Raw genomic sequence first — 13,593 nt, 5'->3', positions numbered from 1 at the left:
TTTAGTTCATGATATTATCATACTCGCAATTTTAGGTGACATGAGCGATGACTGGAGGATGGGAAATATGTCAGCTAATGACAAGATCTCCTCCTGGTTTAGCTCAAACAAAACCATGCTGCATATTACCAAATGGCTTAATAAATCAAAGCAAATGACAAACAGATTTGGAGGAAACCGTACCTCCTCTGGTCTGCCCAGCGCCGGGGTGCCAGTTAGAAGGATGGCACGCTTGGCGTTCTGAATGATTGGCACCAATATTTTACTACGCGCTGCGTTGCGAGATTTCAGGTAGTGGGATTCATCCACCAGGATGACGCCGAAACGTTGCTTGTTCAGGGCCTCCAACAGGGGGCGCGCATCTGTCGTGAGCAGCCCGTATCCCAGTATAGTCACTTTGCTAGTGCCGATACTCCTACAAAACAACAACAAAACTTAAGAATTCAAATTTAATATGTCATTATGTTAATAAAAACAACAAAATAGCCACTGTCCACCACAAAAACGACAGTTCTGCTAATGTAACCAATGTGATGGCATTTTTATGGTTATCGGTCATTTTAAAAACGATTTGCCAATTTAAAAACAGCATTTAAAAAACAAAGTTTTTGTTAGAGCCCTTGTTATACTTAAATTGGACATTATTTTTTATTTTTTACACCAGCATATATCGGTTAAAAATATCGGTTATCGGTCTACTTGATCTGTAATAATCGGTATTGGCTTCAGACCTGAAAAACACATATTAGTCGACCACTATTTTATACACAATATTTACAAGAGCAATAACTAGGATAAGCTGAAGTAAACTTTTTCAAGAAATGTTATGCAACATTTCCATGTTGTCGTTTGCGAATAATTAGCTTTCTACAAAAAAAAAAAAAAACATAGTTGAAAATGCAGAAACTGTGTACACTTAAATACATTTATAACAGTTTATACTGTTATTGTTTTCTTGCATTTTTATGATTTTTATCCATTACAAAATTCACTTTTACACACAATATATACAAGAACAACAGCTAAGACAAGCTGAGGTCAACATTTTTTAAGAAATGTTATGTAACATTTCAATGTTGTCGTTTGCCAAAATTTAGATTTCTTCTAAAAACTGAGTTGAAAATGCAGCAAAATACCATTGAAAAGAGGTGCACAGGTTTTGACGTCAACAACAAATGCCAAAAATAACAATTATAGAGTCAGTTACACTTAGCACTGAACGTTATATTTTGTCTAAAACAAAACCGATTTTTAATCACGGTGTACAACTCCGTCACAACAGAAACAGTGCACACTTAGATATATTTATAACGGTTTATATTATCATTGTTTTCAATGAAGCCACAAGGTCGTAAATGCATTTCACCATTTTTATCCATTACGAAATTGTTGTTTGCGAAAATGTAGCTTTCTTCTAAAAACTGAGTTAAAATACCATGATGTCAACAGCAAACGTCAAAAATAACTATAAACAATTATAGAGTTAGTTGTGCTTATAATTTAACATTACAATTTGTCTAAAACAAAGTAAAAATTTTTAATTAGAATGTACAAACTTACAAATTTGTCACAATGGAAACTGTGCACACTTAGATATATTTATAATGGTTTATATTATTATTGCTTTCAAGGTCGTAAATGCATTTCACGATTTTATCCATTATGAAATTGTTGTTTGTGAAAATTTTGCTTTCTTCAAAAAACGAAATTTTTTTTAATTACAACATATTACAAATTAGTCACAACAAGCTGTGTACACTTAGATATATTTATAACAGTTTATATTGTTATTTTTATCTGTTATGAAATTCACTTTTATACACAATATATACAAGAACAACAGCTAAGACAAGCTGAGGTAAACATTTCAGGAAATGTTACGCAACATTTCTGTTATCATTTGTGAACATATACCTTTCTTCTAAAAAGTTGAAAACGCATCAAAATATAATTAAAATTTAAATTTTTAATCACAACATGCAAATTTACAAATCCGTCACAACAGAACACAAATACACAAACGCGCTGCAAATAGCACGGACCACAACGGAAATGTTTCAGGGGGAAATGAAAAGTGACGAACCCAGCTGAGACCTGATTATTTGTTCAGTGGCTTTTGGTCAGAGTAGAGGTGGTCGTCGGTGAACTAAAAGGTGAGTTTTTTGTTTATTTCAACATCCTGATCATACGATTCATTGGTCTTTTGGATATTATTAGACTAATCTGACGAATTACACACTTAACTGTGAAACGTTATTAACTTAATTGCAAATAAATATATAAATAAATATATGCAAATAAATATAACGTTCAAAGTTAACGAAAAAATTCTGCAATGCTTCATTAATGGTTAAAATCAGGTCAAAATTCAGGTCCCAGCTGGGTTCGTCACTTTTTGAGGTCCCCCGAAACATTTCCGTTGTGGTCCGTGCTATTTGCAGCGCGTTTGTGTGTTTGCAGCGCATTTCTGTCTTTGGTTGTGTTGTGAGAATTTGCAGTGCGTTTCCATATTTGTGTTTGCGTTGCGAGGATTTGCAGCGCCTGCGTTGTCAAACTGATGAAGATGTTTTCTTAATTTGTCGTCATTTTTTTCTGTTTGCATGTGTTTTCTTAAGTTGCAGCGTGCTGAGCTCTCTCGGCCACCGTACACAAGGTCATAAAAGATTTTTACATTTTTTCAAGAAATGTTACGCAACATTTCCATGTTTCTGTTTGCGAGAACTTCCAAATCTTCCAAAAATGTGGTTAAAAATGTATCAAAATACCATTGAATATATATTGAAATAAGGTGTACAGGCTTTGACGTCAAAAATAACTACATAGCTATAAAAATTATAGAGTTAGTTGTGTTTAGCATTTACATTACATTTTGTCTAAAAATCCATTTTGTACCCATAGATATATTTATAACAGTATTATAATTGTTTTCACTTGAGCCACAACATCGTAAAAGTATTTTTGTTTTTTTTCTCCATTACAATAGCTAAGATTTTTTTTTTTTAAATGTTACGCAACATTTCCATGTTATTGTTTGCGAAAGCACTGCTTTCTTTCAAAAACAGGGTTGAAAATGCATCAGAATACCATTGAAATGAGGTGCACAGGCTTTGACGTCAACAGCAAACGTAGAAAACTACTATAAATAACTGTTAGTTGTGCTTAGCGTTTAACGTTATATTTTGTCTAAAACAAAACCAGTTTTTAATCACTGCGTACGAACTTACAAATCCATCACAACAGAAACTGTGTACAGTTAGATATATTTACAACAGTTTATATAAGCTACGAGCCACGAGGTCGTAAAAAGCATTTCACTTTTTTTCGCCTCGTAGTCTCCCGATACAGACTGTGCAAAGATAGCAGCCATACACTGAGAGGAAATGATGTTTGTTCCTGCTTTGCACTATGAGCCATTAGAGTTAAAATATCATTCACCATGCTGACAGGCCTTCATCAAGCTCGGAGGGAGATGTTGCCATGGTAACGACTTTACAGGTCGACTCAACCCCGGGCCAGAATTCTCAGGGTAAACAGAGCAATTTGTGAGCCTCTTTTTAGAAGCATCAATAACAGGCAAAAAGACAACATGACCCTCTGACTGCATGGGCTGTACAATCAATCCCAGCATCCTCTGTGGAAGGGCAGCTCCTCATAAGCTCTCTCCCAGTCCTAAGAAAGTGCTAAAGTATTCTTTGTGCGAGATTCGTAGCCGTAAAAGGTGAGCTAATTTAGGATTTGTTTAATATCTCTCTCGGGAGGTGATTTGATTTCATACGTCTGCCGCGTAATTTGTATCGTGGTATAATTTTGTAGTCAGTGAGCAGGAGATTTTACTTCCGTTTTGTATTTCTACAGGCTGAAAATCTGCAAGAAAGGTTTTCATAACTTTCTAAAGCTACTCATAAAACTGTGACACAAAGGAGAGAAAAAAAAAAATTAATAAATCAAGAGATTTCTTCCTAACTTTTCCGGAGGCTTCTGCAAAGTCATACTCAGTCATAAATTTCATGAATCAATTTTGCCACTATGATTAAACTCACACACAGTCTGAAAGAATCAATCTTTCATTTTGAGCAAAAAATCTCTCGGCCACCAGTGCAGACGTCCTCTAGTACGGTCCACTGGATCCCAATGAATTACGAACCGATGTCCCCCCTTATTTATTTATTTTTTTCCAGGGACTGCAAAACAAACTTAAACGATCGATTACCAAGAAGACCAGTCGGTGCGTGTCAAAATGTAGCTATAATTTACACGTCATTAAACTTTCTCCGCTAGCACAGCATTCGGATGTTTATGTGATGTTTAATATTTAGATGGCATGGTAATCTGCTGTTTTTAGGATGTTTAGTGGATGTTTGAACATAAATATGACGCTTGAAATAGCATGCAATGTTTTCCAGATGGTTCGCTCTTTCAGAAATATCTCTGCAACGCTTGTGTGTATACTGAACTCTTTTGAATAAATTGATAAATATAATTCAAATAATAATAATAATAAAACGTATATAATATATACAATAATATAAAACAATAAGTAAAATATACACACATAAAATATTTTAAAACACACATATAAAATAAATATATTAATATTTTGACATGTTTTACTTTGAGATAAAACACACACATATGAAACTAACATGCAAATAATGTGAGTTGCTTCTTTTGAATAAACTATGAATATGAACCAAGTAATAATAAGATAATAAAAATATATAATAACATAGCTTAATATAATATAAAATAAAATCATGTTTCATAATAAGAATAAGAAAAATATATATTTATATTTTTAATATATATATATGAAATACAATAAATATAATATTAACATTTGACTTTTTTTTTTTTTAATATATACAAATATATTCTGCAAATATTATGTCATGTTTTCAAGATGTTTCACTTTTTTTAAAGTGTCTCTGCAACATGTGTACTGGAATTGTGATATTAAAGAAATACGCAAATATTGTGACAATTACTACTTTTGAATAAATTTAATAAATATAATTCAAATAATAAAAATAATAAAAATAATAATAAAAATATAATATAATATAATATATATTATATTATATTTTTATTATTTTTATTATTTGAATAAAAATATAAAATATTTATAAATAAATATTTATATAATAAAATATGCATATAAAACATTTTAAACACACTCACACAAAACACAATATCCAAATATTGTATATTACTACTTTTAAATAAAAAATATATAACTCAAGTAATAATAAAAATACAGTAGATAATATATAATATAAAACAGAAATAAAACATGTTTTATAATAAACTAATAATATATATATATATATATATATATATATAGTTTAACCATAATATGTAATAAATGTATATAAAAAAACAATAATTGTAATATTCAAATTACTTGTAATTTAAATATATACGAACATATTTAAAAAAAATGTAATACAACTTATAATATCATAATATAAAAGCAATATTTTATGATAATATTTCTAAAATCTATGTATACGTAATAATAATAATAATAATAATAATAATAATAATAATAATAATAATTATATTAACATAATCATCATCATATATAAAAATATGAAAAATAGATGTAATTAGAATTTTACATGTAATTTTGAAGAATATATAATAATATAATATATAGAAAATATTCTATAAAGTATTATAATTATATAATAAATGTTATATATTTATGTTATAAATATAATATATTTAAAAAGCATTTTTAAAATTTAATTTGTAATAAAAACTATACACATACACACGTGTGTGTTTGTGTGTGTATATGTATGTATGTATGTATGTATACATAAATAAATATTACAATTAATTTTACAATTTGTAATTTTTGTAAAAGTTTGAAGTAATTTTTAAAAATATACACAAATATGTTAAATATTATGTAATGCAAGATGTCGTGCTCTTTCAAAAATGCAACGTGTGTACTAAATATAGATACAAATAATAATAATAATAATAATAATAATAATATTTAAAGGAACATTTTAAAAAATACTTATTTTACATTAAAAATAATTTTTAATTTGAAATATTCCATATGTACACTGCTGTTTAAAAGCTTGGGATCAGTACGATTTTTTAAATGTTTATTTATTTATATTTTTTTTAAGTTTCTTAGGCTCATCAAGGCTGCATTTATTTGATTATTTTAAATAAACCATTAAAAAGAAACAGCATTTATTTAAAACGGAAATCTTCTTGAAACAATACGCACTACTGTTCAAAAGTTTGGGTTCTGTAATTTTTTTTCCCTTTCTTTTTTTTGAAAGAAGTTACTACTTTCATTCAGCTAGGATATGTTAAATTGATAAAAAAGTGACAGTAAAGACTTACAGCGTTAGAAAAGACGTCTATTTAAAATAAATTCTGTACTTTTTATTCAACAAAGAATCCTGACAAAAAATATTACAGCTTCTAAAAAACATTAAGCAGCACTGTTTCAAACACTGATAATAAAAAAGCATATTAAAATGATTTCTGGAGGATCATGTGACACTGAAGACTGGATTAATGATGCTAAAAAATTCAGCGTTGCAACACAGAAATAAATTATAATTTAAAGTATATTAAAGTACAAAACCATTATTTTAAACTGTAATAATATTTCACAGTATTACTGTTTTTTTCTGTATTTTTTAATCAAATAAATGCAGCCTTGAGACTTAAGAACTTAAGATGTTACCACTAAGAAACCATTTCTCTGTGGAGAAAATCAATGCGATTTTTCCCTTCCTGAACCCAAGTGATGTGCTCTATTGAACTTAAATTTGTCGTACATTGTATCGGTCTTGCTTTCCACCAAGCTGATGTCTCTGGGGTCGAGTTCGGGAATCCACTTCTCCAGCTCTTCAATCCAAGGGTATTTGAGAGACGAAGGCACCACAATCAGCAGAGGCCATTCCCGTTTGAAGACGTACGCCACCGAAATGGCCTGGATCGTCTTCCCCAAACCCATCTGATGACGCAAACGCTCAGCGATTAGTGGACTCGGTAAAAACCCAATTGAATTAGAGTCAAGAAAAGCAAAAAGCTCTCACCTCATCTCCAATCATGCACCTGCAAAACAGAAATGAAAACTAATGAAGCACACTGAACTTACAACGACCGACCCAAACACCAAAATCACTTGTCTCTAAATAATTACCCTCCGGATCACGTTTTTAATTTCTTCCCTAAAGCGATGTCCGGAGAGGCGCGTATTGATCCAGACAATATTGTGAAAGCCGGGCTTCCTGGCCAGTGCACATTGCTCAATATAATTTCCCGCACACCTGAACTCGACGACTAATTTGGCGCTGGCAGCCGACGGCATGGAAAAACTCAATCCCGGAGCAGAGGCGTGTGGAGCCCCGCTGCGGCGTACGGGGCTTTATTTAAAACGCCCATTCATTTAAGACCCCAATAACCAACTAATATAAGGCCTTGAATCAATCAAGCTGCTCCCCTAAATGAAATTTACCCAGCATCCTGAGCTCAGCATGTTGTCGTTGATGATATAGGCCACTTGAGTCCTAATCAATGCAGCTACACGACGTTACGAAGATCCATATTGTACGCTTTTGTAGTTTTTCATTTTTAATTCCTTGTTTCTCCCAGACGTCCACTTAGAGTAACTGTCAACCAAAAAAATGACCACTTCACACCCCTTTGAATTAAACAAGCTGTTTTTGTTATTGTACTTCACGAGTCGCCTGATATTTGACCATTTTAATCGGCTGATAACAGTGCAGAAGTGGCTAACCTGCCTCGTCCCGTTAATCAAAATCAACCAACAAAGTTTATTTCAAAATCACTACATTTTCAAAAGTTTTTGAGTGGATTTTAAATATCTGAAAACTATTTAATACAGTAAATATATTCATTTAAATATAGACATTTAAAAATCTTAAATATTAGTTTACATAAAGTAAAACTAAAACAGTAGAAACGTATAAAAAAGAAAATATAAATATAAAACAAGCATTATTATTATTATGATTGTTTATTATTATTATTATGTTTATTATAAAGTAATATAACAAATTAAATGGTTAAAATTTATTAGAATCATTATATCATTATATTTTCAAATATTTTGACAATTTTTAACAATTCAAATATTAAATTATGAAATTAAATACTAAATTGTTAAAATCATTATTTTTCACATTTTGAATGTAACTCTCTGAAAACAATTTATATTAAATGATGAAATTAGAAATTACAATAAACTATCAAAGTATTAAACTTTAAATAGTTTATTTAGTAAAAATAAATACTAAAATAATACAAAGGAAATAATAGAAAAAAAAAGATAAAAATGTTTTAAATATTTGTAGTTCCATTTTAAAATGTTTAAAACAAAATGTTAATGATTAATTTCAAAATGTAACACTTTAAAGACTAAATGGAAAATATTTATTAAAATCAATGTATCATCATGAATTTTGAAACAAATATTACAAAAGGAAATAGTAGTAAAAATATAAATAAATAAATACAAATTATATAAATAAAATACATTTTAAATGTTTGTATTTTCTGTCTTAAAATATTGAACAAAAACAATGCTTAATTTCATTATATTTTTTGTTTTAATGTCATTTAATATTTTAAAGACTACATGGTTAAACTATTTAATAAAAAAAACATTATATCATTTTGAATGTAAGCGAAATTTTACATCAGTTTTGAATTTTATTTTTTAAAATTTAATTAAATGAATATTAAAAAAGAAATATTAGATTAAAAAAAAAAAAATTTAAAACTAAAATTAGAAATATTTCAGAATGTTTAAAATATTAAAAAATGTTAATGTTTAAAACATTAAAGTATGAAATTAAATACTAAATAGTTAAAATACTTAATATAAATACATCTAAATTTAAATACTAACCAAATTATTAAACTATTTAAATATTTTATTTATTAAAATTAAATGAATATAAAACAAAATAATACAAAAAAGAAACATTTGTATTACATAATTCTAAAATGTTTAAAATATTAAATTATGAAATTAAAAACTAAATGATTAAAATATTTAGTAAAATCACTATATCATATTATCATTTTGAAAGTAAATATTTGAAAACAAGTAAATATTAAATTATGAAATTAAATGACATTTTAAAAAGTATCAAATTATTAAAAAAATATTTTATTTATTAAAATGAAATAAATATTGAAAAAGAAAACACAAAAAACATTTGTATTTCATAATTATAAAATGTTTAAAATATTAAATTATGAAATTAAATAATAAATGATTAAAATATTTAGTACAATCATTATATTATATTTTTAAATGTTGAACGTACATATTTGAAAACAATTTAAGTAAATAATGAAGTATGAAATTAAATGACTTAAAAATGTATCAAAATATTAAACTATTTAAATAACGAATAATAAAAAATAATAAATATTAAACAGAAAACAATAGAAAAAAGTATAATCAATAAAAAAAAATACACCAAATATTTGTATTTTCTTTTTTTTTAAATTTCTTTAAATTTTAAAATGTTTAAAATATTACAAATAATATTTAAATAACGATTTAATATTTAAAGAAATACCATTTAAATTGTATTTACTTATTCTAATATTAAATTGTTTATATAAGATAACAGAAATAAAAGAAAGGATTTTATTAACACACACACAGTGTATATATTAAATATATTTTTTTTTATATTAAAATGAAACATTTAAAATGTTAATATTGTAATATATAAAATATATTTATTTTTTGCAGTTTATTTTTAATGACTGATCTGACTGTACTGGGGAGTCAGCTTTGCATTGTGATCATTAGAGTACATCAAACAACTTCAAAACAAAACAACAGATAAAAAAAAAAGTGTTTTATGACCATGTTGTACACACTTTTCCTCTCTCCCCTAGCGTTTACTGCATGACAAATCCACCAAGATCTCAAGTTTTCTCGAATGCCACCTGAAGACAGATGCAAACCAATATAGTAAAACAGCCTACAACATTTGTCTATATCCTGGTGATCCCAGTAAGGAAGCAAAGCATCAAGTTTGGTTAGTGAAATGTCACCCTGCTCCCCGAGTCGCCCGTATCTATTGTTCAAACCAGAATCTACTCATTAGAGAGGAGATGTTTCCTCTTTTTCATCTCGCTTTCTTGCTCTTTTTTTTTTTTTTAAGTAATGCCGAGAGACACTGATCTTCTGCGGATTCTTTCAGGGGAAAAAATTTAATTGCTCATGCGTCAGGCCATGTTCAAGGATTTACTGGGAACAAATGAAGCAGATACATGCAGGGCCACAAAATGAAAGAGCTTTGCATCTTTTTTGTTTATTTGCTCTTTTCAGTTTATTATTAATGTGGATTCCAGCAACGCCTCGGCTGGCGACGACGTACGGGACGGCCGTTATAAACGCGCTCCCTTGACAGCGGCGCATTTAGCTAATGCTGATGCCATATTTGCATACGGTGTACAAATCCAGTGTGCTCTCCAAACAATAGGACATTCAACAGAAGGACAATGTATTATAACAATTTTAGAAACAAATCCATCTTTTTCATTTATACAAACAAAAGGTACTATGGTATTAGGTATAAAAAATAATAAATTAATACATGTAAGTATATTTATATAAGTATTTATACTTACTTATATAAGTATATTTTTATATATGCATACATATACATTATTCTTTATAAGTGAATATTTATTTAGATTCATGCATCTATCTATAATATTGCGTAAAAAGTTAATATATTGTTAGTGCTAATATAGGTAAATAACTTAAAAATATTAGACTATTCAAAATATTACAAACTATTAAAAGAAAGTAAAAAAAACAGTAAAAATTTTTATATATATATATATATATATATATGGAAAGTATTCAGACCCCCTTAAATTTTTCACTCTTTGTTATATTGCAGCCATTTGCTAAAATCATTTAAGTTCTTTTTTTTTCCTCATTAATGTACACACAGCACTCCATATTGACAGAAAAACACAGAATTGTTGACATTTTTGCAGATTTATTAAAAAAGAAAAACTGAAATATCACATGGTCCTAAGTATTCAGACCCTTTGCTGTGACGCTCATATATTTAACTCAGGTGCTGTCCATTTCTTCTGATCATCCTTGAGATGGTTCTACACCTTCATTTGAGTCCAGCTGTGTTTGATTATACTGATTGGACTTGATTAGGAAAGCCACACACCTGTCTATATAAGACCTTACAGCTCACAGTGCATGTCAGAACAAATGAGAATCATGAGGTCAAAGGAACTGCCTGAAGAGCTCAGAGACAGAATTGTGGCAAGGCACAGATCTGGCCAAGGTTACAAAACAATTTCTGCTGCACTTGGTTCCTAAGAGCACAGTGGCCTCCAAATCCTTAAATGGAAGATGTTTGGGGACGACCAGAACCCTTCCTAGAGCTGGCCGTCCGGCCAAACTGAGCTATCGGGGGAGAAGAGCCTTGGTGAGAGAGGTAAAGAAGAACCCAAAGATCACTGTGGCTGAGCTCCAGAGATGCAGTCGGGAGATGGGAGAAAGTTGTAGAAAGTCAACCATCACTGCAGCCCTCCACCAGTCGGGGCTTTATGGCAGAGTGGCCCGACGGAAGCCTCTCCTCAGTGCAAGACACATGAAAGGCCGCATGGAGTTTGCTAAAAAAACACCTGAAGGACTCCAAGATGGTGAGAAAAATAAGATTCTCTGGTCTGATGAGACCAAGATAGAACTTTTTGGCCTTAATAAGCGGTATGTGTGGAGAAAACCAGGCACTGCTCATCACCTGTCCAATACAGTCCCAACAGTGAAGCATGGTGGCGGCAGCATCATGCTGTGGGGGTGTTTTTCAGCTGCAGGGACAGGACGACTGGTTGCAATCGAGGGAAAGATGAATGCGGCCAAGTACAGGGATATCCTGGACGAAAACCTTTTCTAGAGTGCTCAGGACCTCAGACTGGGCCAAAGGTTTACCTTCCAACAAGACAATGACCCTAAGCACACAGCTAAAATAACGAAGGAGTGGCTTCACAACAACTCTGTGACTGTTCTTGAATGGCACAGCCAGAGCAAACCCAATTGAGCATCTCTGGAGACAAAAATGGCTGTCCACCAACGTTTACCATCCAACCTGACAGAACTGGAGAGGATCTGCAAGGAGGAATGGCAGAGGATCCCCAAATCCAGGTGTGAAAACTTGTTGCATCTTTCCAAAAAAGACTCAAGGCTGTATTAGATGAAAAGGGTGCTTCTACTAAATACTGAGCAAAGGGTCTGAATACTTAGGACCATGTGATATTTCAGTTTTTCTTTTTTAATAAATCTGCAAAAATGTTCAATTCTGTGTTCTTCTGTCAATATGGGGTGCTGTGTGTACATTAATGAGGAAAAAAATGAACTTAAATGATTTTAGCAAATGGCTGCAATATAACAAAGAGTGAAAAATTTAAGGGCTTCTGAATACTTTCCGTACCCACTGTGTATATATATATAAGTCACATTTAAAATTATTTTTATGTTAAACATAAAAAACATAGCTATCTATCTTTAAATATATATTAAATTAAATGTTAAATGTTGAAAAAGTAACACTTAATTTAAAAAAACAAAAATTAACTTTTTAAACATCTAAAAACTATCTCTATATTAACATTTATATTAAATATAATATATAAATATACAATTACATAAATATATTAATTATAATTACAAGAATGTTGTACAAATCTATTGTTATAATATTTATTCATTAATGAAAATAATAAAAATAATATTAGATGTTAAATATTAAAGGGGTTTAACAATTATAAATATTAAATAATAAAAATAATATTTTGGTAAAAACATATATTTATATAAATAAAATATTTATATTTTAAAATATAAATAAATATATCTATTTATCTGTACAAATATATAATATTTAAAATATAAATAAATATAATAAGCAACATGCAAATGTGGTGACAATTTCCATTTTTTAATAATAATAATAATAATAATAATAATAATAATAATAATAATATAGGTTACATATTAAGAGGTTTAAAAATATTAAATACTAAAAATTATATTTTGGTAAAAATATAAATATTTATATAAATATATGCATATTCATATTTATATAATCATATATAAATATTTTATCTATTTATCTGTACAAATATATAATATTTAAAATATAAATAAATATAATGCAACATGCAAAAATTTGGTGACAATTTCCGTTTTTTAATAATAATAATAATAATAATAATAATAATAAAAAACTAATGTTAAAATATTAAGCTGTTTGAAAATGTATATTGAAAGTTGTAAGTAGTATTGAAATATAAATAAAAATGATTAACATTTTATCAATCCATCTATACAAATATATAATATTTAAATATAAATAAATATATAAAGCAACATGCAAATATGGTGATTTTCCATTTTGGGATGATGATGATGATGATGATGATGATGATGATGATGAATAATAATAATAATAATAATAATAATACAATTATTATCATTACTTTTATTATATTAAAGGATGTTAAAAATATTAAACAAAGTAATATTTTGATTTAAAA

General features: G+C 28.8%; 1 protein-coding gene across 1 annotated transcript in view; it reads right to left on the bottom strand.

Annotated features, from left to right (window-relative positions):
* Positions 1 to 13,593, bottom strand: part of zranb3 (zinc finger, RAN-binding domain containing 3) — a 93,754-nt gene that overhangs the window by 58,506 nt on the left and 21,655 nt on the right. Inside the window, exons 4-6 of the mRNA XM_051094449.1 lie at positions 7,071 to 7,089; positions 6,810 to 6,988; positions 184 to 415 (exon numbers count right to left, since the gene is read on the bottom strand). Of these exons, the coding sequence (XP_050950406.1) occupies positions 184 to 415; positions 6,810 to 6,988; positions 7,071 to 7,089 (430 nt within the window). The remainder of the gene's footprint in view (positions 1 to 183; positions 416 to 6,809; positions 6,989 to 7,070; positions 7,090 to 13,593) is intronic.

The sequence above is a fragment of the Labeo rohita genome, chromosome 22 (genome assembly GCF_022985175.1).
Source record: "Labeo rohita strain BAU-BD-2019 chromosome 22, IGBB_LRoh.1.0, whole genome shotgun sequence".
NCBI classification, from domain to species: Eukaryota; Metazoa; Chordata; class Actinopteri; order Cypriniformes; family Cyprinidae; genus Labeo; species Labeo rohita.
This window is presented reverse-complemented; position numbering and strand designations above follow the sequence as displayed.